General features: G+C 36.2%; 1 protein-coding gene across 1 annotated transcript in view; it reads right to left on the reverse strand.

The window, feature by feature from the left end:
* Positions 1-22,446, reverse strand: part of c4 (complement component 4) — a 72,103-nt gene that overhangs the window by 21,025 nt on the left and 28,632 nt on the right. The window contains exons 19-31 of the mRNA XM_060897719.1: positions 22,149-22,219; positions 21,915-22,054; positions 12,133-12,336; positions 11,973-12,024; positions 11,798-11,881; positions 10,308-10,511; positions 8,069-8,144; positions 7,787-7,943; positions 7,583-7,687; positions 4,041-4,209; positions 3,746-3,933; positions 866-1,021; positions 702-761 (exon numbers count right to left, since the gene is read on the reverse strand). Of these exons, the coding sequence (XP_060753702.1) occupies positions 702-761; positions 866-1,021; positions 3,746-3,933; positions 4,041-4,209; positions 7,583-7,687; positions 7,787-7,943; positions 8,069-8,144; positions 10,308-10,511; positions 11,798-11,881; positions 11,973-12,024; positions 12,133-12,336; positions 21,915-22,054; positions 22,149-22,219 (1,666 nt within the window). The remainder of the gene's footprint in view (positions 1-701; positions 762-865; positions 1,022-3,745; positions 3,934-4,040; positions 4,210-7,582; positions 7,688-7,786; positions 7,944-8,068; positions 8,145-10,307; positions 10,512-11,797; positions 11,882-11,972; positions 12,025-12,132; positions 12,337-21,914; positions 22,055-22,148; positions 22,220-22,446) is intronic.

The following is a 22,446-nucleotide window of genomic DNA, read 5'->3' on the forward strand; positions in this document are numbered from 1 at the left end:
CAGGCAATGGTCAAACGAGGCACAGACAGGATATCAAAGGCAGAGACAAAGGGCAAAATCCGAGATACAAAATAGAGTCGGAGACCAGAATAACAGCACAGTGATACACAAGGCTTGGTAATGTGAGACACACGGTACAGCATGTACGGTACACTTTGCAAAGTCTGTGTGTTACTAAGAGTCCTCATAAGCATGTGCTGTGATTGCACTCTAATCCAGAACAGGTGCATGGTAAATAGTCCTAATGGTGCTGCATGTGGACGTGGCCCCATTGAAGACATACTTCATATCCTGGACAGTCTAAGGCGTGGTGAGAAAGCAACAAATTTGTCTAAAGAATATGGTATCCCCCCAAAAAATTGAATTTCAACTGTTAAAGCAAAAGAAAAAACGCAGAGACTTCATCCATAAGTGCAATCAACATGACGGGCTGAAAAGAAAGAAGATGCAGCAAACAAACAACGGTGAGTGTGACTTATTTCCTTTACTTCATAAATATGTAAGTGAATTAAGCATAAATATAAATTAACACATTTGGTCTTGTTTTATGTAAGAGTGAGTGTTTGGTGTGACAAGTGGGTCCATTTCAATATTCCGAACTTTTTGGTAGAACTATCCATTTGGACGTCCCCCAAGGAGTTTGTTATATCGGGGTTCCAGTGTATGTACTGTATGTATGTAAGCTTTAAAAGAGGCATTACCGATAAAGTTCCTTTTCCCTGCCCCTTTACATTCAGTATTACTTTGCCCACTTCTCTGATCTAGAAGAAGAACAACAAAAAACTCTGACTTTCATGCTGCATATTGATCCAGAAAATAAATACATAATTATAAACACAAACAGACTAATGAATGTTTCTCTCACTTCAATTGCTGTTTGGGTCAGTGCAGTCTGCTTGTTTAAATGCAGATTCTCCTTGCGCTTGTCGTTTACACATACTTCCACTCTCAGGTCCAGTTGTTCAACGTCATTGTTCTGTATGCTAAACTTGGACAGAGCTTCAAGGGCGATGACTGTATCCTGAAAAGCAGAGGACTCAGAAATGAGATTTAAAACCAGTACAGGTTAACAGATATTCTATCCACATTCACTGGATATGAGCAATCACATGCTCTGATTGGCTACTCTACTACTAGGATATCAGCTCATATACCGTGGGTAGAGTAAAACAAAATGGTGGAACGTGTTGCTGAACCAATCGAGAATGAAAGAAAAACCCTACTTGAAAATAAAACCCGAAAAAATACTAACAAAAGCAGTAAAAATATGGAATAAAAAGTATTTGATGATAATGTCTTTTTTTATTTAAAAGAATTATAGCATTTTTCACAAATTGCTCCTGTCATTTTGCCAGTTTGTTTTCATTCTTCATCTTTAAGCATTAAAATCTGTTGAATTTTTTTTAGACTGATTCAAAAGCTCAAAGTTGTCCTGAAAATTACAGAACTGAAATGTCCAATGAAGAATTAAATAAATGTCTAAAACTGTTCTATACCTTGGCACGACACCAAGATGGCATTTTCTACAAAAAAACACTAAAGTCAATTCGTGCAGCCATCGATAGGTTTAAGAAGTCCACATAAGCGGAAATGATGTTGTTGGACATTTTGTATAAAGTTTTTATTTATGGAATTTGCAAAAAATAAAAATGTTCTGTATCAAAATTGAGTGAATGTGGATAGAATAAAACAGTCATTCTACTCAATCTCATCGTACATGGATTATAGCTATCAGCTCATGTATAACTCGATTTCATGGAATAATTGTTTATTATTATATCCACATTCACTGGATATGAGCAATTGTGCACTCTGATTGGCTACTCTACTTCTAGGATATCAGCTCATATACTGTGAGTAGAGAAAAACAAAATGGTGGCATGCGTTGCTAAACCAACCGAGGATGAAATAAAAACTCTACTCGAAAACAACCCCCCCCCCCAAAAAAAAAATGGAATAAAAGTATTTGATGGTAAGAACTTATTTTTAAAATTATTTTTCCAAATTTCTTCTGTCATTTTGCCGGTTTGTTTACATTCTAAGTGGAAATGATTTTGTCGGACGTTTTGTATAAAGTTTTTATATACAGGTAGTCGTCGACTTACAACTGCGTTTGGTTACGACTGACCGGTCATAAACCGATCTGGTCGTAAGTCGGCCTATGTTAAATGAACGTAAGTATATTGTGATGTGTAATGATATTGTAATCATCTTAAAGTCTTATTTTATCAACATTTTTCTTATTTCATTACCTTGGCTCATTATTTGGTTTAAGTCAAACACTGCATACTACACTGCGTACAGTACAATTCGTTTAATATGTGCAAAACAAAAAATACGAAATACAGGTGTGAAAAATGGAAAACATTTTAGTTTGAAACATACCAAAATACAAATGTAAAACATGGCAAAATACAAAATTTAGTGACCGCTGGCATCACTGGTGCTTGGCTGTGGGTCGTCTACGTCATCATCAGCTGTTGCAGCGCTCGGGCTGGCAGGAGGATTTGCTCGTTTCATAAACCAGGAGCTGGGGCGGAAACTGTATGACGGAGTGCGCGAGGGAGTGCGAGAGAGACTGCTCATGTGCCTGGAGCTGGGGCGGAAACTATTGTACGTGGCGAGAGGCGCTGCCGGGAGCTGGGGCGGAAACTGTCGTACGCTCAGCTAGCTCAGCTGGGAAACACTTGCCAGTCATAACCAGATCGGTCGTAAGTCGCATAGGTCGTAAGTCGATGACTACCTGTATTGAATTTGCAAAAAATAAAAATGCTCCAGGTGGCAGGGTGGTGTAGTGGTTAGCGCTGTCGCCTCACAGCAAGAAAGTCCGGGTTTGAGCCCTGTGACCAGCGAGGGCCTTTCTGTGTGGAGTTTGCATGTTCTCCCTGTGTCCGCGTGGGTTTCCTCCGGGTGCTCCGGTTCCCCCCACAGTCCAAAGACATGCAGGTTAGGTTAACTGGTGACTCTAAATTGACCGTAGGTGTGAATGTGAGTGTGAATGGTTGTCTGTGTCTATGTGTCAGCCCTGTGATGACCTGGCGACTTGTCCAGGGTGTACCCCGCCTTTCGCCCGTAGTCAGCTGGGATAGGCTCCAGCTTGCCTGCGACCCAGGATAAAGCGGCTAGAGATAATAAGATGAGATGAGATAAAAATGCTCCGTTTCTCAAAATTCAGTGAATGTGGATGGAATCAAACAGTTATTCCACTCAATCTCGTCATATATGGCTTATAGCTGACTTGGTGCTACTCGCCTCGTCGGCTATCAGCTCACGTACGACTTGATTTCATAGAATAACTCTTAAATATTGTTACGTATGGCCCTAACCTGGCACTGGACCAAAAGGTATTTTTAATATTTGGTCCAAATCTGACAGTGATCTGGTTTAGAAGTTCAAAATTAAGTAAATACTGATGTTACAGCTAAAACTTGCACAATGTTTTAATGACATATGATCAAAATACCAAAAATTATGGTTTATTAAGCAAAATTATGATATTTTTTTAATTAAAACATAATAATTTAAAACTACTTAAAGAATAAAACTTTATTCTGGGTCAGTTTCAGAATTCCACATTATAACCATAAGCCTGCTGATTGTAAGCACTTTTTCTGACCACCACCAAAGAAATTGCTGTATTGTTTTCAACTTGTGGCCCCCAAGCAATCGGAGCCATCTTTGAGGGTATAAGTTTCGCAGATCAGTGTGACGTTTCTGTAAGAAAGGAGATCTATCTATAGAGCACCTGTGTGGACTGGAATCCTCCTCCATATTTGCGCTGTTCAGTGAGCCAGGTGGCAATCTGTTTAGCTTTCACTCTGTCGAGCATGGTCACGGCCTGGAGCAAACCGTAGGCTGTAGCTTCCACAGAAATGGCATCTGCTTTCTTCTCCAAACCCCCCACTTTCCTTCTGACGTCCCAGAAGCAGCGATCTGAGAGACAATACAAACAGGGCAACTTTAACTCCAGGAGGATTGATGTTGATATCGATTTGATATGAAGGCAAAACCTGGGTGAGATGTTTTAGTGAAATCGTAACTCTTATCACACGTGGCCAAGTCCATCAGCTTCCTGTGAGCTTGCATGGCATCTGGGTTTTCATGATTATTCAGAGACAGCGCATACGCCGTAACAGCAACCGCGTATGGGTTTTCTTGCGCTTTTAAATGTGCCAGGAGATAAGACCTTGCCTTCTCCATAGCCACTCTCTGAAAGGGAAAGAAAGAAATGATGAATGATTCTTACAGATTCAAACAAATGTATGGGGATCAGGACACAACAACATGTTACAAGTGCAGGACATTTTTCTGTTCAGGTTGGATTAGCATAGAGCACAGAGATAGCGTAGAGCTAATGGGAGCACCGTTTACTAACTAGCAGTTCCTTATTGTTTTGTTTTTTTCTGATACGATGAAGTGGGGGCGGCACGGTGGTGAAGTGGTTAGCGCTGTCGCCTCACAGCAAGAAGGTCCGGGTTCGAGCCCCAGGGCCGGCGAGGGCCTTTCTGTGTGGAGTTTGCATGTTCTCCCCGTGTCCGCGTGGGTTTCCTCCGGGTGCTCCGGTTTCCCCCACAGTCCAAAGACATGCAGGTTAGGTTAACTGGTGACTCTAAATTGACCGTAGGTGTGAATGTGAGTGTGAATGGTTGTCTGTGTCTATGTGTCAGCCCTGTGATGACCTGGCGACTTGTCCAGGGTGTACCCCGCCTTTCGCCCGTAGTCAGCTGGGATAGGCTCCAGCTTGCCTGCGACCCTGTAGAACAGGATAAAGCGGCTAGAGATAATGAGATGAGATGAGATGAGACGATGAAGTGGCCATAGACAGATTATTTTTGGGAAATTTATACTTTATTGTACTGCTGGAACTATGTGAAGGAATTAACCCTCATTCATGGTTCATATACCACATTACACATTTCTGAATACGCGGTATGGTAAAGTGTAAGGTAGCCTTATTTTTTTCCATTTGTGATACATTTTCAAAAAAATTTAAATAATAATAATAAAAAAAAAAGGATTTAGCAGATGCCCTTATCCACGAGGTCATGAACTAAGAATAGCATCCATCTGAAATCCCTGTTGTGGAGTCTGTAATTGCTTTGCCATGAAAATCTTGAGCCTTTTTCAAAGCCCTGGTATTATTTTTAACCATCAGAGAATAGTTAAAATTAACCTTTCCCTGTTTAAAGAGAAAAAAAAAAGTAGTCTAGAGTACTGGGATCTTTATATCATTCACTTTTACAATCTTTCTTGCCTCATCTTCAGTGGGCTTCTCATGCTACACAAAATATTTAGCATTATGGAGCACTTGGATGTGACGTCACAGCCGATCCAGATTGTGACAGACGCCATCTTGTCGGTCAAACGCCATATTCCGCCTTCTACTTCTGCTTCTACTTCTACCTTTTCTTCTGGAAAACCCTACTATATACAATTCTACTACAACGGCTGCGGCTACAAGCTCTCCCTACCTGTGCACGTTTTTTATGTTTTTTGTGTGTATTTTTGCGTGTTGTTTGTCTGTACTGGACTTCAATATCCACTACGACCGTATGGACTTACTGGACATTGGTTTCCAGCAGAAAATGACGGTTTGTAGCGATTTCCATCGCATGCACAACATTCCGGACGAGATAGCAAGACCAGCGGGGTCTCCGTGGATTGTTATCGGAAGCAAAGCGAAGGAGGTGGCGCCGGGAGCGGAAGCAAAAGCGAGGCTGCAGGCAGAGCCGGCCTGTTGACTAAGCTCAGAAAACAGCCACTCAAATCTCCACTGCTAAGCCTCTACCTCTCCAACGCCCGATCCATGGTAAACAAGACGGACGATTTGGAATTACAGCTGAAATTACCTTATTCTATTCTATAATCGGCTGGTCAGTGCTATACTCAATACTTAAGTGACTTACCCGTCCAATGAGGATTATTTTCTTGTTTACAAGATGCCGCGGCTGACAAATCCTGAATTTCTGTAAAGATAACTGTCCAGAGATTTATAAGCACGCAGTGCTTCACCACTGAACAGCGAGGGAAAGTTAATGAGGTAATTATACACGTCCGGGTATTCCGCTGACAGTTCAAAATCCACTGACACGGTCGTGAAAACTCCGTCCGGTAAGCCATAAGGGTCACTAATCTGTAGATCGTTTATTTTAGACATATATCTAGTTATCTCTTCATTAGAAAAATGAGCCGTGTAGTTTGTCGGTTGAAATTGATCCATTCTGTACACGAGTGCAGCAGTATTCAGCTGTGTTTTTTACCAACAAGATGGCGGCTGTGTACTTTCCGGTCACGTGACTGCAAGATCTCTATAGCCGTCCATGTGCATTTGAAAATGGATAAAGCCAGAAGGGGCACCTCAGGAAGAAAAAAAAAATCAGTCTGCTGGAGGAAAGTAAAGCAAAGATTTGTATGAAATGAGGTCCCTTATCAAAAAGAAGTATACTTCAAGGCCATTTAATTAAGTATACTTAAGTTTAAGTGTACTTTTGTGTACCAAGTATACTGATATCAATGTACTTACAGTATACTTGTAAGTAAACTAATCTAATACTTCTTGGGACTAAATTGGCCCACTTTTAGTTTATAAAAAGTATACTTTAAGTCTAAGAGAAGTAAACTTTGAGTATACAACTAGTATTTTTTATTTTGTACTGCAAGTATACCACAAGTAAACTTGTATACTAATAGTCTATACTTGTAGTCCACTCTAGTTTACAAAAGCTTACTGGAAATATACTATGAGTTTACTGGTTATATACATCTAGTCCACTTTTTAGTTTTGAAGTATACTGCGATTACCCTTCTAGGTATACTATTAGTTTTCTAGCCCGAACCCTTACCTCAGACACACTACCAGTAGACAACTTAAGTGTTTTGTACCTTAAGTTACAATGAAGTTATAAAGGTAAGAATTCACAAAATAACAGATACTCAGGATTTAGAACATATTCATTTCTTTAGAAATCAAAATTTAAAGCAATGTATTAAATGCCAAAGTACAAAAACTTACTTTTCTTTTTGTACTTATTACTTTGGTAATTTTCCAGTACTTTTCCCATCAGTACTTAGTACTTTTTGGAAGTCTATTGCTTTTTTATTGTTTTTTTTTTCTCTCTGGACATCTACTGTATAGCAAGAACCCAATGGGAAAAGCGGAATATTTCATTTAAAGGTTGAATTAACAATGAAATGATAAAATGAACTAAAGGCAAGTTTAAGTGTAGCGCTTAAAAAAAAAAAGTTCTGTCTTTTTTTTTTAAGGTTGAGAAGTTTGTGACTAAATAGCACTTAAGCTTATGTTATGACTATGTTATGGGGAAGCCATGGCCTAAAGTTGAGAGAAGCAGCTTTGGGACCAATAGGTTGCTGGTTCAATTCCCTGGCCCAGCAAGAATGGCTGAAGTGCCCTTGAACAAGACACCTAACCCCCAACTGCTCCCCAGGCTGCTCTGGGTGTGTTGTATGTCGCTCTGGATAAGAGCGTCTGCTAAATGCCAATAATGTCATGTATTATAATGTTATGAACACTGCACTGTGTCAACACTAGATGAACAGTGAATGTAATATCTTCATACGTTACCAGTTCAGTGTCTGTCCCCAGTTCATACACCGGCACAGTATGAATCAAGCAAATGAGGACATATGCAGTCAAGGGCACGTCATCCTCAGATTGTCCAACTCCACCCTGAGAACACAGACATTAAAATCCCTGTTATAATTATTGTAAAGAATAAAGGATACATTGTTGGCTTGTGGTAGGTTTAATCCTCTGAGCTGCTTCTACCTTCATTCCTCTGTCATAGAGAGGATTTGGGTCGTCCCATGCTCCATCAGCTTTCTGTTTGGAGATCAGATAAGATACGGCCTCTTGAATATAAGAATCTGTAACGTCAATAATGTCCCTTGAGTTTGACAGCTCCTTAGCTATGAAGGCAGTCAACCTGGAGGGCCAATCAGAGAAACGTTTAGAGTCCACATACAGGACACAATGCCATGTAATGGAATGTAAAGGGGAGTCCATTCTTACCCCGATAATTACGTTTAAAAAGAAAAAAAGAAAAATCACCAAATGCTGCTGGGCGTTTTCAGAAAAGCCCCGTAGGATCCATCCTCCTTCTTGTACGTGAGAACCCAAGTGTAACCTGTCATATAAGCAGCCATTTATTTGTGACATAGAAATGTACGTAATTGAATACAAATTTATTTTTAAATCAGAGTTTGAGTCATTCTTCTTCTTTAAAGCTTCTTTAAATTAGGCTACTACTTTATTTATACACTGCATGGCCAAAAATAAAAATTGCATACTCTAATGTTTCCTTGGATCGCCTTTGGTTTGGTTATATGGCATAGTTTCAGTAATCTTATGTAACGTCACTGTCAGGGTACAGGTACTTATGGATGTATTTGCAGGGAAGAGTGGGAAGCAAACAAGAACAAAGCCAAATCATGAAGCAAAGTCGTGGTCAGAAGGCAGGCAAGAGTCAGTCGACCAGCAAACAGGGCAAAGTTGAAAAGACAAGAAGTGTAGTAGAAAGGAGATAGCGAGAGCCAAAACAACGAGGCAAGCAGAGAGATAAAGGCTTGGTATGAACTGGAAAAACAGATCAATACTTCGCACTGAAGGTGTGTGAGGGGGAGGTTTAAGTAGTGTGGCTGCTGATTGTGAATGAGCAACAGCTGAGTTCAGTATTCCGGTGACAGGGGGCACTGTGACTCTTGGGCACTGTAGTCTTGAGCGGCCGAGTTTGTAGTTCGGTTAGTGCTGCTGGTCTCAACGCCTTTACTGACAATCACAACATTTATTTCTGTCCAGAGTTGCATTAGTTTTACGCAGAGATCTTGTCTTGATGACTGGAGAGTCGAACCACTCTGTAAATTCTTCTCCACGATCCCAAAGACCTTCAATGGGGTTAAGGTCGGGACTCTGTGTTGGCCAATTCATGTGTGAAAATGATTCCTCATGCTCCCTGAACCACTCTTTCACAATCAGAGCCTGAATTTTACACCCATGCCATCAGGGAGAAGAAAAAAAATCCATGGAATGGATCATTCAGTCCATTCAGGTCATCAGCTTGTACAGTGGACACTATACTGTACATGATGGGTTCATCACTTCATGTGCTTCCCTTCTTACCCTTCACACCCATCACTCAGGAATAGGATCAATCTGGACTCATCAGATCACATGACCTTTATCCATTGCTCCAGAGTCTAATCTTTATGCTCCCTAGCAATGTGATGCCTTTTCTCCTGATTAGCCTTAATAACAAGTGGATTTCTAATGGACATACAGCTGTTTAGTCCCAATCCTGTGAGTTCTCGCTGCTTTGTGCATGTGAAAATGATCTTACTTTCACTAATAAACGTAGTCATGAGTTCACCTGCTGATTTTTCTTACAATTCCATGATACCAAGTACATCTCTGATCATATTGGACAGTTCTTAATGCAATTCCAGTCATTTAAGCAATCTCCTTAGTTGTTTTCTTTCCTTGAGGCCAATAATTTGACTCTTCTGAACAATAGTAACATCTTTTTCATGACGATGGGATACGTCTTCCAACACGTTCGTTTAAGAAATGAGAAGCTACTCACTGCATCAGGTCAAAAAGTCAAGTCAAAGTCCCTCTCACGCCAGAATCTGGTCTTCCCAGGCAGTCTCCTGTCCCAGTACTAACCAGCTCTTTAAGGTGTATGGGTGTGGCACCGAGCTCCATTTTGATAGCCCTCGGCCTCTCGCCAGATGGCAGTAGGTACCATTTTTATGATGGTCTTTGATATGACCCAACTGCAAGTAGAAATCGCGCTCTCCCGATCGAGAGGTGGACACGCAAACCACTAGGCCAACTCGCAGTCCACTGCATCAGTTAGGGTTAAAAGAATTGTTGCCAGATGAAACATATTCATCACTGCAGTAATTATCCAATTATTTAAATTCCAAAATCCATCTTCAGTTATTTAGTACCAACAAAATTGTTGAGAAAACATCTCCATAAGGTACAAATTAATATAATAACTAGCTACCAGGAATTAAAAATGTCCTCTATACATGTCTAGTTGATTTTATGAAAACCACTCCAGTTAGTCTGAACAAGAATGGTGCAGCAGAGGTTGAGGAACTGTCTAAGTTTGAATTCTCTGCTGCAGTTTCTATCCCTGGAGTGTGTTTCAGTGTGCATGGGGGCAGATATGGGTATTTGGAGACTGTCTGTAGCTGTTGCATTACACCCACACTGTGACCTCATCACAAACAGCTCGAATGGTTTATTGAGCTGTTTCACTGAAATGCAGGTATCTGACACACACCAGCCTGGATCATGGCTAGAGCCTCCTCTCGGCGCTCTGCTCTCAGGGAGAGCCACTGGTTGGTGGCGTCCAAATACTCCATGGCGTGAATGGCAGGAGACATCTTCACCATGGTCTGTTCTGCACAACCGGTAGGCAGCTTGATCAAATTGTTCACTCCATCCAGGTTTAGACAATTATCCACTGATTCTCCCATCACGCCACCTGGAACAGAACACACACACATTTTGTACATGTATATTCTCTCTGTCAATTTGTGTCTATCAAGCTCTCTGTTTATCCAGGTTCATCCATCGACCTGTCCTCATACATGTCTGCCTGTCTGTCTGCCTCTGTAACTATCTTTGCCTGCCTGTCTTTCTGTCTCCATCCATCTTCCAGTCTATTTATTTATCTTATCTTTCTGTCTCTCTGTCTGTCTACCCATTTCTCTGCCTGACTGTATTTATCAGTTGGTCCACCTTTCTGTCTCTGTAGGGGAGAGCGGGGAGGCTTGGGACAGTTTGCATTCCCATAAATTAATCTCAACCAATCAAGTCTATCTTTGAGAAACTGTTTTAGTTGCTTGTAGTCTAAATTATTTATTTGTCTCTCTACCTGTCTATCTGTCCACCTTCCTCTTTGCTTCTGTGTCTGTCTGTTTCTTTGTCTATCTGTCTCTCTCTCCATGTATCTTTGCCTGTCTGTCTCTCTCTCTATATATCTTCGCCTGTCTGTCTCTCTCCCTGTATCTCTGCCCGTCTGTCTCTCCTTGTATCTTTTTCTGTCTGCCTCTCTCCCTGTATCTCTGTCTGTCTGTGTGTCTGTCTGTCAGTCTGTTTGCCTGTCTTGTTAGGTCTGTTCTCTCTCTCTCTCTCTGTATCTTTGTCTGCCTGTCTGTCTGTCTCCTTGTATATCTATCTGTGTGTCTGTCTGTCAGTCTCCCTGTATCTTTGTCTGTTTGTCTGTCTTGTTAGGTTCTGTTCTCTCTTCCTGCATCTTTGTCTGTCTGTTGATCTCCCTGCATCTTTGTCTGTCTGTCTTGTTAGGTCTGTTCTCTCTTCCTGTAGCGCTCTCTGTCTGTCTGTCTTGTTAGGTTCTGTTCTCTCTCCCTGCATCTTTGTTTGTGTGTCAATCTACCTGTATCTTTGTCTGTCTATCTGTCTGTCTTGTTAGGTCTGTTCTCTCTCTCTGTATCTTTGTCTGTCTGTTTGTCTGTCTTGGTTGGTCTATGGTCGGTCTGTCTGTCTGTCTGTCAATGTCCCTGTATCTTTGTCTGTCTGTATGTCTGTCTGTTTGCCTGTCTTGTTAGGTCTGTTCTCTCTCTCTGTATCTTTGTCTGTCTGTCTCCCTGTGTCTTTGTTTGTCTCTCTGTTTGTGTGTCTTGTTCGGTCTGTGTTCTCTCTCTCTCCCTGTCTGTCTGTCTTGTTCGGTCTGTGTTCTCTCTTCCTCAAGGCTGATTAACAGTAGACACATCTGTAGCACTGCATTTGTCGAATGCATGTTCTTACCTTTAAAGCTCAGGTATGTGGTGGGTTCCTGGCCCGGGATCTTGTCCTCTGGGGCCTGAATGTCAAATTCCAGTTTATTCTCAGCTGCGCACAAGGAGCGATTTATTAACACAATCTGCACTGAGCTTTGTGTAACACAGTATATCAGAGATGTGTTACAGTATTACTGTCTTACTCTTTGCGTTGATATTGTATTCCTTTTCGATGGCGACGAGCTCACCCTCTCCCTGTAAATAAAAAACACAGGCACCAGTTGTGAAGATGAACCGTATATCTGAACCTCGTTCATCTGATTAATAGAGATTGGATGTAAAGTTTTTCAGACATCACAGTACCACCACTTTGAGCTCTTTTTGTATCTTATCGTGGATGCTGTGAGAGGCATAAGCCAGAATGTTGATGGGGATGTTCCCGATGATCAGAGGCACCACGGTGAAATACACAGGCGTAGCAGACTGAGGCTCCACTGTGACCACCTGCTCCACATCCCCTGCACCGGCACTGCACAGCCCGTTCACCTGCTCCATCTTCACTGTGACCTGAGAGGAAGTGACGGTTAACAGGAGACGGATTGAACATAGTCACCGAAATAAAAACAAACAACAAAACTGTAAGATTCTGATCTGATGTACAGCCACATTACGACTGAAATCATCACAACTGAATCAGTAAACAAACCCGTACACTTACACACAAGTACAAACAAACAAACAAACAAACAAACCCTTTTTGCCAGGCACATTAACAAAAAGGCCTTTATTTTATTTTACTGTATTTAAGAAAGTAATCATAATTCTGAAAGTATTGAACATTTATTATATTTTACTTGTAATTAAAATAAGAAAGTAGTAAAATGATGAAAAAAATGACTGATTTGAATGCGTGCCTCAGGTTGGATGGTTTAGCTTTGTAAAAAATTTAATTTTTAATTTTACTTTTCAAAATATTTTAAAAGTATTATTTTTAGCAAGACTTGTCCAGGGTGTACCCTGCCTTTCGCCCGTAGTCAGCTGGGATAGGCTCCAGCTTGCCTGCGACCCTGTAGAACAGGATAAAGCGGCTACAGATAATGAGATGAGATGGGAGATTTTTAGCAAAATCAATGATTAATTAACTAATTCAAGATTAAGTTGAATTTTATTACAAAAAAGGTAAACAAGAAAACAATTAGTTCAAAAAAAAAATTTAAAAAGGGTTCAACTTCACAAATTAACATAAATAATTTTGTTAACAACTAACTAAATAAACAAACAAATAAGTAAATAAATAGTTTTTGTAAACGTAATAATGCTCAATGAAACTGAATAAATCAAATGACATTTTTGAAATATTCTTTCTTTCTTTCTTTCTTTCTTTCTTTCTTTCCATTAGTCTTTAGTAGAGAGAAAGTCTCTTTCTTTCCCTTAGTCTTTAATAGGGAGAAAGTCTTTCTTTCTTTCTTTCTTTCTTTCTTTCTTTCTTTCTTTCTTTCTTTCTTTCTTTCTTTCCATTAGTCTTTAATAGGGAGAAAGTCTTTTCTTTCTTTCTTTCTTTCTTTCTTTCTTTCTTTCTTTCTTTCTTTCTTTCTTTCTTTCTTTTTCTTTTCTTTCCCTTAGTCTTTAATAGGGAGAAAGTCTTTCTTTCTTTCTTTTTCTTTCTTTCCGTTAGTCTTTAATAGGGAGAAAGTCTTTTCTTTCTTTCTTTCTTTCTTTCTTTCTTTCTTTCTTTCTTTCTCTTTCTTTCCCTTAGTCTTTAATAGGGAGAAAGTCTTTCTTTCTTTCTTTCTTTCTTTCTTTCTTTCTTTCTTTCCGTTAGTCTTTAATAGGGAGAAAGTCTTGTCTTTCTTTCTTTCTTTCTTTCTTTCTTTCTTTCTTTCTTTCCCTTAGTCTTTAATAGGGAGAAAGTCTTTCTTTCTTTCTTTCTTTCTTTCTTTCTTTCTTTCTTTCTTTCTTTCTTTCCCTTAGTCTTTAATAGGGAGAAAGTCTTTCTTTCTTTCTTTCTTTCTTTCTTTCTTTCTTTCTTTCTTTCTTTCTTTCTTTTTCTTTCCCTTAGTCTTTAATAGGGAGAAAGTCTTTCTTTCTTTCTTTCTTTCTTTCTTTCTTTCTTTCTTTCTTTCTTTCTTTCTTTCTTTCTTTCCATTAGTCTTTAATAGGGAGAAAGTGTTCTTTCTTTCTTTCTTTCTTTCTTTCTTTCTTTCTTTCTCTTTCTTTCCCTTAGTCTTTAATAGGGAGAAAGTCTTTCTTTCTTTCTTTCTTTCTTTCTTTCTTTCTTTCTTTCCGTTAGTCTTTAATAGGGAGAAAGTCTTGTCTTTCTTTCTTTCTTTCTTTCTTTCTTTCTTTCTTTCTTTCTTTCTTTCCCTTAGTCTTTAATAGGGAGAAAGTATTTCTTTCTTTCTTTCTTTCTTTCTTTCTTTCTTTCTTTCTTTCTTTCTTTCTTTCTTTCCATTAGTCTTTAGTAGAGAGAAAGTCTCTTTCTTTCCCTTAGTCTTTAATAGGGAGAAAGTCTTTCTTTCTTTCTTTCTTTCTTTCTTTCTTTCTTTCTTTCTTTCTTTCTTTCTTTCTTTCCATTAGTCTTTAATAGGGAGAAAGTCTTTTCTTTCTTTCTTTCTTTCTTTCTTTCTTTCTTTCTTTCTTTCTTTCTTTCTTTCTTTCTTTTTCTTTTCTTTCCCTTAGTCTTTAATAGGGAGAAAGTCTTTCTTTCTTTCTTTTTCTTTCTTTCCGTTAGTCTTTAATAGGGAGAAAGTCTTTTCTTTCTTTCTTTCTTTCTTTCTTTCTTTCTTTCTTTCTTTCTTTCCCTTAGTCTTTAATAGGGAGAAAGTCTTTCTTTCTTTCTTTCTTTCTTTCTTTCTTTCTTTCTTTCTTTCTTTCTTTCTTTCCGTTAGTCTTTAATAGGGAGAAAGTCTTTTCTTTCTTTCTTTCTTTCTTTCTTTCTTTCTTTCTTTCTTTCTTTCTTTCTTTCTTTCTTTCCCTTAGTCTTTAATAGGGAGAAAGTCTTTCTTTCTTTCTTTCTTTCTTTCTTTCTTTCTTTCTTTCTTTCTTTCTCTTTCTTTCCCTTAGTCTTTAATAGGGAGAAAGTCTTTCTTTCTTTCTTTCTTTCTTTCTTTCTTTCTTTCTTTCCGTTAGTCTTTAATAGGGAGAAAGTCTTGTCTTTCTTTCTTTCTTTCTTTCTTTCTTTCTTTCTTTCCCTTAGTCTTTAATAGGGAGAAAGTCTTTCTTTCTTTCTTTCTTTCTTTCTTTCTTTCTTTCTTTCCCTTAGTCTTTAATAGGGAGAAAGTCTTTCTTTCTTTCTTTCTTTCTTTCTTTCTTTCTTTCTTTCTTTCTTTCTTTCTTTCCCTTAGTCTTTAATAGGGAGAAAGTCTTTCTTTCTTTCTTTCTTTCTTTCTTTCTTTCTTTCTTTCTTTCTTTCTTTCCATTAGTCTTTAATAGGGAGAAAGTGTTCTTTCTTTCTTTCTTTCTTTCTTTCTTTCTTTCTTTCTTTCTTTCTCTTTCTTTCCCTTAGTCTTTAATAGGGAGAAAGTCTTTCTTTCTTTCTTTCTTTCTTTCTTTCTTTCTTTCTTTCTTTCTTTCTTTCCGTTAGTCTTTAATAGGGAGAAAGTCTTGTCTTTCTTTCTTTCTTTCTTTCTTTCTTTCTTTCTTTCTTTCTTTCTTTCCCTTAGTCTTTAATAGGGAGAAAGTATTTCTTTCTTTCTTTCTTTCTTTCTTTCTTTCTTTCTTTCTTTCCATTAGTCTTTAGTAGAGAGAAAGTCTCTTTCTTTCCCTTAGTCTTTAATAGGGAGAAAGTCTTTCTTTCTTTCTTTCTTTCTTTCTTTCTTTCTTTCTTTCCATTAGTCTTTAATAGGGAGAAAGTCTTTTCTTTCTTTCTTTCTTTCTTTCTTTCTTTCTTTCTTTCTTTCTTTCTTTCTTTTTCTTTTCTTTCCCTTAGTCTTTAATAGGGAGAAAGTCTTTCTTTCTTTCTTTTTCTTTCTTTCCGTTAGTCTTTAATAGGGAGAAAGTCTTTTCTTTCTTTCTTTCTTTCTTTCTTTCTTTCTTTCTTTCTTTCCCTTAGTCTTTAATAGGGAGAAAGTCTTTCTTTCTTTCTTTCTTTCTTTCTTTCTTTCCGTTAGTCTTTAATAGGGAGAAAGTCTTTTCTTTCTTTCTTTCTTTCTTTCTTTCTTTCTTTCTTTCTTTCTTTCTTTCCCTTAGTCTTTAATAGGGAGAAAGTCTTTCTTTCTTTCTTTCTTTCTTTCTTTCTTTCTTTCTTTCTTTCTTTCCCTTAGTCTTTAATAGGGAGAAAGTCTTTCTTTCTTTCTTTCTTTCTTTCTTTCTTTCTTTCTTTCTTTCTTTCTTTCCCTTAGTCTTTAATAGGGAGAAAGTCTTTCTTTCTTTCTTTCTTTCTTTCTTTCTTTCTTTCTTTCCATTAGTCTTTAATAGGGAGAAAGTGTTCTTTCTTTCTTTCTTTCTTTCTTTCTTTCTTTCTTTCTTTCTTTCTTTCTCTTTCTTTCCCTTAGTCTTTAATAGGGAGAAAGTCTTTCTTTCTTTCTTTCTTTCTTTCTTTCTTTCTTTCTTTCTTTCTTTCTTTCTTTCCGTTAGTCTTTAATAGGGAGAAAGTCTTGTCTTTCTTTCTTTCTTTCTTTCTTTCTTTCTTTCTTTCTTTCTTTCCCTTAGTCTTTAATAGGGAGAAAGTCTTTCTTTCTTTCTTTCTTTCTTTCTTTCTTTCTTTCTTTCTTTCTTTCTTTCTTTCTTTCTTTCCCTTAGTCTTTAATAGGGAGAAAGTCTTTCTTTCTTTCTTTCTTTCTTTCTTTCTTTCTTTCTTTCTTTCTTTCTTTCTTTCTCTTTCTTTCCCTTAGTCTTTAATAGGGAGAAAGTCTTTCTTTCTTTCTTTCTTTCTTTCTTTCTTTCTTTCTTTCTTTCTTTCTTTCCGTTAGTCTTTAATAGGGAGAAAGTCTTGTCTTTCTTTCTTTCTTTCTTTCTTTCTTTCTTTCTTTCTTTCTTTCTTTCTTTCCCTTAGTCTTTAATAGGGAGAAAGTCTTTCTTTCTTTCTTTCTTTCTTTCTTTCTTTCTTTCTTTCTTTCTTTCTTTCTTTCTTTCTTTCTTTCCCTTAGTCTTTAATAGGGAGAAAGTCTTTCTTTCTTTCTTTCTTTCTTTCTTTCTTTCTTTCTTTCTTTCTTTCTTTCTTTCTTTCCCTTAGTCTTTAATAGGGAGAAAGTCTTTCTTTCTTTCTTTCTTTCTTTCTTTCTTTCTTTCTTTCTTTCTTTCCATTAGTCTTTAATAGGGAGAAAGTGTTCTTTCTTTCTTTCTTTCTTTCTTTCTTTCTTTCTTTCTTTCTTTCTTTCTATTAGTCTTTAATAGGGAGAAAGTCTTTTCTTTCTTTCTTTCTTTCTTTCTTTCTTTCTTTCTTTCTTTCTTTCCTTCTTTTCTTTCCCTTAGTCTTTAATAGGGAGAAAGTCTTTCTTTCTTTCTTTTTCTTTCTTTCCGTTAGTCTTTAATAGGGAGAAAGTCTTTTCTTTCTTTCTTTCTTTCTTTCTTTCTTTCTTTCTTTCTTTCTTTCTTTCTCTTTCTTTCCCTTAGTCTGTAATAGGGAGAAAGTCTTTCTTTCTTTCTTTCTTTCTTTCTTTCTTTCTTTCTTTCTTTCTTTCTTTCCGTTAGTCTTTAATAGGGAGAAAGTCTTGTCTTTCTTTCTTTCTTTCTTTCTTTCTTTCTTTCCCTTAGTCTTTAATAGGGAGAAAGTCTTTCTTTCTTTCTTTCTTTCTTTCTTTCTTTCTTTCTTTCTTTCTTTCTTTCTTTCCCTTAGTCTTTAATAGGGAGAAAGTCTTTCTTTCTTTCTTTCTTTCTTTCTTTCTTTCTTTCTTTCTTTCTTTCCATTAGTCTTTAATAGGGAGAAAGTGTTCTTTCTTTCTTTCTTTCTTTCTTTCTTTCTTTCTTTCTCTTTCTTTCCCTTAGTCTTTAATAGGGAGAAAGTCTTTCTTTCTTTCTTTCTTTCTTTCTTTCTTTCTTTCTTTCTTTCCGTTAGTCTTTAATAGGGAGAAAGTCTTGTCTTTCTTTCTTTCTTTCTTTCTTTCTTTCTTTCTTTCTTTCTTTCTTTCCCTTAGTCTTTAATAGGGAGAAAGTATTTCTTTCTTTCTTTCTTTCTTTCTTTCTTTCTTTCTTTCTTTCTTTCTTTCCATTAGTCTTTAGTAGAGAGAAAGTCTCTTTCTTTCCCTTAGTCTTTAATAGGGAGAAAGTCTTTCTTTCTTTCTTTCTTTCTTTCTTTCTTTCTTTCTTTCTTTCTTTCTTTCTTTCTTTCTTTCTTTCCATTAGTCTTTAATAGGGAGAAAGTCTTTTCTTTCTTTCTTTCTTTCTTTCTTTCTTTCTTTCTTTCTTTCTTTTTCTTTTCTTTCCCTTAGTCTTTAATAGGGAGAAAGTCTTTCTTTCTTTCTTTTTCTTTCTTTCCGTTAGTCTTTAATAGGGAGAAAGTCTTTTCTTTCTTTCTTTCTTTCTTTCTTTCTTTCTTTCTTTCTTTCTTTCTTTCCCTTAGTCTTTAATAGGGAGAAAGTCTTTCTTTCTTTCTTTCTTTCTTTCTTTCTTTCTTTCTTTCCGTTAGTCTTTAATAGGGAGAAAGTCTTTTCTTTCTTTCTTTCTTTCTTTCTTTCTTTCTTTCTTTCTTTCTTTCTTTCCCTTAGTCTTTAATAGGGAGAAAGTCTTTCTTTCTTTCTTTCTTTCTTTCTTTCTTTCTTTCTTTCTTTCTTTCTCTTTCTTTCCCTTAGTCTTTAATAGGGAGAAAGTCTTTCTTTCTTTCTTTCTTTCTTTCTTTCTTTCTTTCTTTCCGTTAGTCTTTAATAGGGAGAAAGTCTTGTCTTTCTTTCTTTCTTTCTTTCTTTCTTTCTTTCTTTCTTTCTTTCCCTTAGTCTTTAATAGGGAGAAAGTCTTTCTTTCTTTCTTTCTTTCTTTCTTTCTTTCTTTCTTTCTTTCCCTTAGTCTTTAATAGGGAGAAAGTCTTTCTTTCTTTCTTTCTTTCTTTCTTTCTTTCTTTCTTTCTTTCTTTCTTTCTTTCTTTCTTTCTTTCCCTTAGTCTTTAATAGGGAGAAAGTCTTTCTTTCTTTCTTTCTTTCTTTCTTTCTTTCTTTCTTTCTTTCTTTCCATTAGTCTTTAATAGGGAGAAAGTGTTCTTTCTTTCTTTCTTTCTTTCTTTCTTTCTTTCTTTCTTTCTTTCTTTCTTTCTTTCTCTTTCTTTCCCTTAGTCTTTAATAGGGAGAAAGTCTTTCTTTCTTTCTTTCTTTCTTTCTTTCTTTCTTTCTTTCTTTCTTTCTTTCCGTTAGTCTTTAATAGGGAGAAAGTCTTGTCTTTCTTTCTTTCTTTCTTTCTTTCTTTCTTTCTTTCTTTCTTTCCCTTAGTCTTTAATAGGGAGAAAGTATTTCTTTCTTTCTTTCTTTCTTTCTTTCTTTCTTTCTTTCTTTCTTTCCATTAGTCTTTAGTAGAGAGAAAGTCTCTTTCTTTCCCTTAGTCTTTAATAGGGAGAAAGTCTTTCTTTCTTTCTTTCTTTCTTTCTTTCTTTCTTTCTTTCTTTCTTTCTTTCCATTAGTCTTTAATAGGGAGAAAGTCTTTTCTTTCTTTCTTTCTTTCTTTCTTTCTTTCTTTCTTTCTTTCTTTCTTTCTTTCTTTTTCTTTTCTTTCCCTTAGTCTTTAATAGGGAGAAAGTCTTTCTTTCTTTCTTTTTCTTTCTTTCCGTTAGTCTTTAATAGGGAGAAAGTCTTTTCTTTCTTTCTTTCTTTCTTTCTTTCTTTCTTTCTTTCCCTTAGTCTTTAATAGGGAGAAAGTCTTTCTTTCTTTCTTTCTTTCTTTCTTTCTTTCTTTCTTTCTTTCCGTTAGTCTTTAATAGGGAGAAAGTCTTTTCTTTCTTTCTTTCTTTCTTTCTTTCTTTCTTTCTTTCTTTCTTTCTTTCCCTTAGTCTTTAATAGGGAGAAAGTCTTTCTTTCTTTCTTTCTTTCTTTCTTTCTTTCTTTCTTTCTTTCTTTCTTTCTTTCTTTCTTTCTTTCTTTCTTTCCCTTAGTCTTTAATAGGGAGAAAGTCTTTCTTTCTTTCTTTCTTTCTTTCTTTCTTTCTTTCTTTCTTTCTTTCTTTCTTTCTTTCCCTTAGTCTTTAATAGGGAGAAAGTCTTTCTTTCTTTCTTTCTTTCTTTCTTTCTTTCTTTCTTTCTTTCTTTCTTTCCATTAGTCTTTAATAGGGAGAAAGTGTTCTTTCTTTCTTTCTTTCTTTCTTTCTTTCTTTCTTTCTTTCTTTCTTTCTTTCTCTTTCTTTCCCTTAGTCTTTAATAGGGAGAAAGTCTTTCTTTCTTTCTTTCTTTCTTTCTTTCTTTCTTTCTTTCTTTCTTTCTTTCCGTTAGTCTTTAATAGGGAGAAAGTCTTGTCTTTCTTTCTTTCTTTCTTTCTTTCTTTCTTTCTTTCCCTTAGTCTTTAATAGGGAGAAAGTCTTTCTTTCTTTCTTTCTTTCTTTCTTTCTTTCTTTCTTTCTTTCTTTCTTTCTTTCTTTCTTTCTTTCTTTCTTTCCCTTAGTCTTTAATAGGGAGAAAGTCTTTCTTTCTTTCTTTCTTTCTTTCTTTCTTTCTTTCTTTCTTTCTTTCTTTCTTTCTCTTTCTTTCCCTTAGTCTTTAATAGGGAGAAAGTCTTTCTTTCTTTCTTTCTTTCTTTCTTTCTTTCTTTCTTTCTTTCTTTCCGTTAGTCTTTAATAGGGAGAAAGTCTTGTCTTTCTTTCTTTCTTTCTTTCTTTCTTTCTTTCTTTCTTTCTTTCTTTCTTTCTTTCTTTCCCTTAGTCTTTAATAGGGAGAAAGTCTTTCTTTCTTTCTTTCTTTCTTTCTTTCTTTCTTTCTTTCTTTCTTTCTTTCTTTCTTTCCCTTAGTCTTTAATAGGGAGAAAGTCTTTCTTTCTTTCTTTCTTTCTTTCTTTCTTTCTTTCTTTCTTTCTTTCTTTCTTTCTTTCTTTCTTTCTTTCTTTCTTTCCCTTAGTCTTTAATAGGGAGAAAGTCTTTCTTTCTTTCTTTCTTTCTTTCTTTCTTTCTTTCTTTCTTTCTTTCTTTCTTTCCATTAGTCTTTAATAGGGAGAAAGTGTTCTTTCTTTCTTTCTTTCTTTCTTTCTTTCTTTCTTTCTTTCTTTCTTTCTATTAGTCTTTAATAGGGAGAAAGTCTTTTCTTTCTTTCTTTCTTTCTTTCTTTCTTTCTTTCTTTCTTTCCTTCTTTTCTTTCCCTTAGTCTTTAATAGGGAGAAAGTCTTTCTTTCTTTCTTTTTCTTTCTTTCCGTTAGTCTTTAATAGGGAGAAAGTCTTTTCTTTCTTTCTTTCTTTCTTTCTTTCTTTCTTTCTTTCTTTCTTTCTCTTTCTTTCCCTTAGTCTGTAATAGGGAGAAAGTCTTTCTTTCTTTCTTTCTTTCTTTCTTTCTTTCTTTCTTTCTTTCTTTCTTTCCGTTAGTCTTTAATAGGGAGAAAGTCTTGTCTTTCTTTCTTTCTTTCTTTCTTTCTTTCTTTCCCTTAGTCTTTAATAGGGAGAAAGTCTTTCTTTCTTTCTTTCTTTCTTTCTTTCTTTCTTTCTTTCTTTCTTTCTTTCTTTCTTTCTTTCTTTCCCTTAGTCTTTAATAGGGAGAAAGTCTTTCTTTCTTTCTTTCTTTCTTTCTTTCTTTCTTTCTTTCCATTAGTCTTTAATAGGGAGAAAGTGTTTTTTCTTTCTTTCTTTCTTTCTTTCTTTCTTTCTTTCTTTCTTTCTTTCTTTCTTTCTTTCTTTCTTTCTTTCTATTAGTCTTTAATAGGGAGAAAGTCTTTTCTTTCTTTCTTTCTTTCTTTCTTTCTTTCTTTCTTTCTTTCTTTCTTTCTTTCTTTCTAATTAAGAGCTTGGTTCATTTTTTAAATGAAATAAATAACATTGTTTGAACTCATATTGTTTAAATAAAAAATCCATTTTGAGACAAACCTGTTATTATGAAATAAAAATGAACTGAAATGTGACAATGTCTCTGTGAAAATGAGTATGATGAAATAATATTGTATTAGAATGAGTTCAGTCTTATTGATTCATTTATTGACGCACATACTGTATATTAATCACTGCATTTACTCCTTTTGGGAGTCACCAGGGACACTTCAACCAGCAGAATGTATCAGATCCTTCTCAAAGAATCTCGGAGGCTCTGTGATCATTACCTGTAAACTTTGATGCTTGTAGTTGAACACAACGACTTTCACCTCGAGCTGCTCGTTCCTCTTCACTGAATATGGCAGTTTAACGGAGATGAAAAATTCCTGGAAGACTTTCAGTGGCTGTGGGTCAGCGATGCAAAATCCTGATGGATTGTAATTGCAGCAGAAATGAATTCATTTCAGTGTGAATGTAATGGCTGTGACATTATAAACGCTGGCAGAGTTGTAGCTGGGTACCTTTGGTTGGAGAAATTGCTACAGCTTGGACCTCCCATGTGGTTATGGAGTCAGGAGTGACTTCAGAATGCCTGGAAACGTTCAGCAGCAAAAGGTAAATTCATGTCCTGTATTTATAACAGTGCTGTTAAATACTTGATTGTGATGTCTATAAGAACAGCTCACTGTTGACAGTAGTGCCTGAGGCAAAGTTTATTAATCTCATCATTCTAATATGTTAATATTTCTATAGTCACAACACACATGGACTTGTTTTGCAGACATTCAACATACAGTACATGAATAAAAAAACAAACAA

Source organism: Neoarius graeffei, chromosome 17 (assembly GCF_027579695.1).
Source record: "Neoarius graeffei isolate fNeoGra1 chromosome 17, fNeoGra1.pri, whole genome shotgun sequence".
NCBI classification, from domain to species: domain Eukaryota; kingdom Metazoa; phylum Chordata; class Actinopteri; order Siluriformes; family Ariidae; genus Neoarius; species Neoarius graeffei.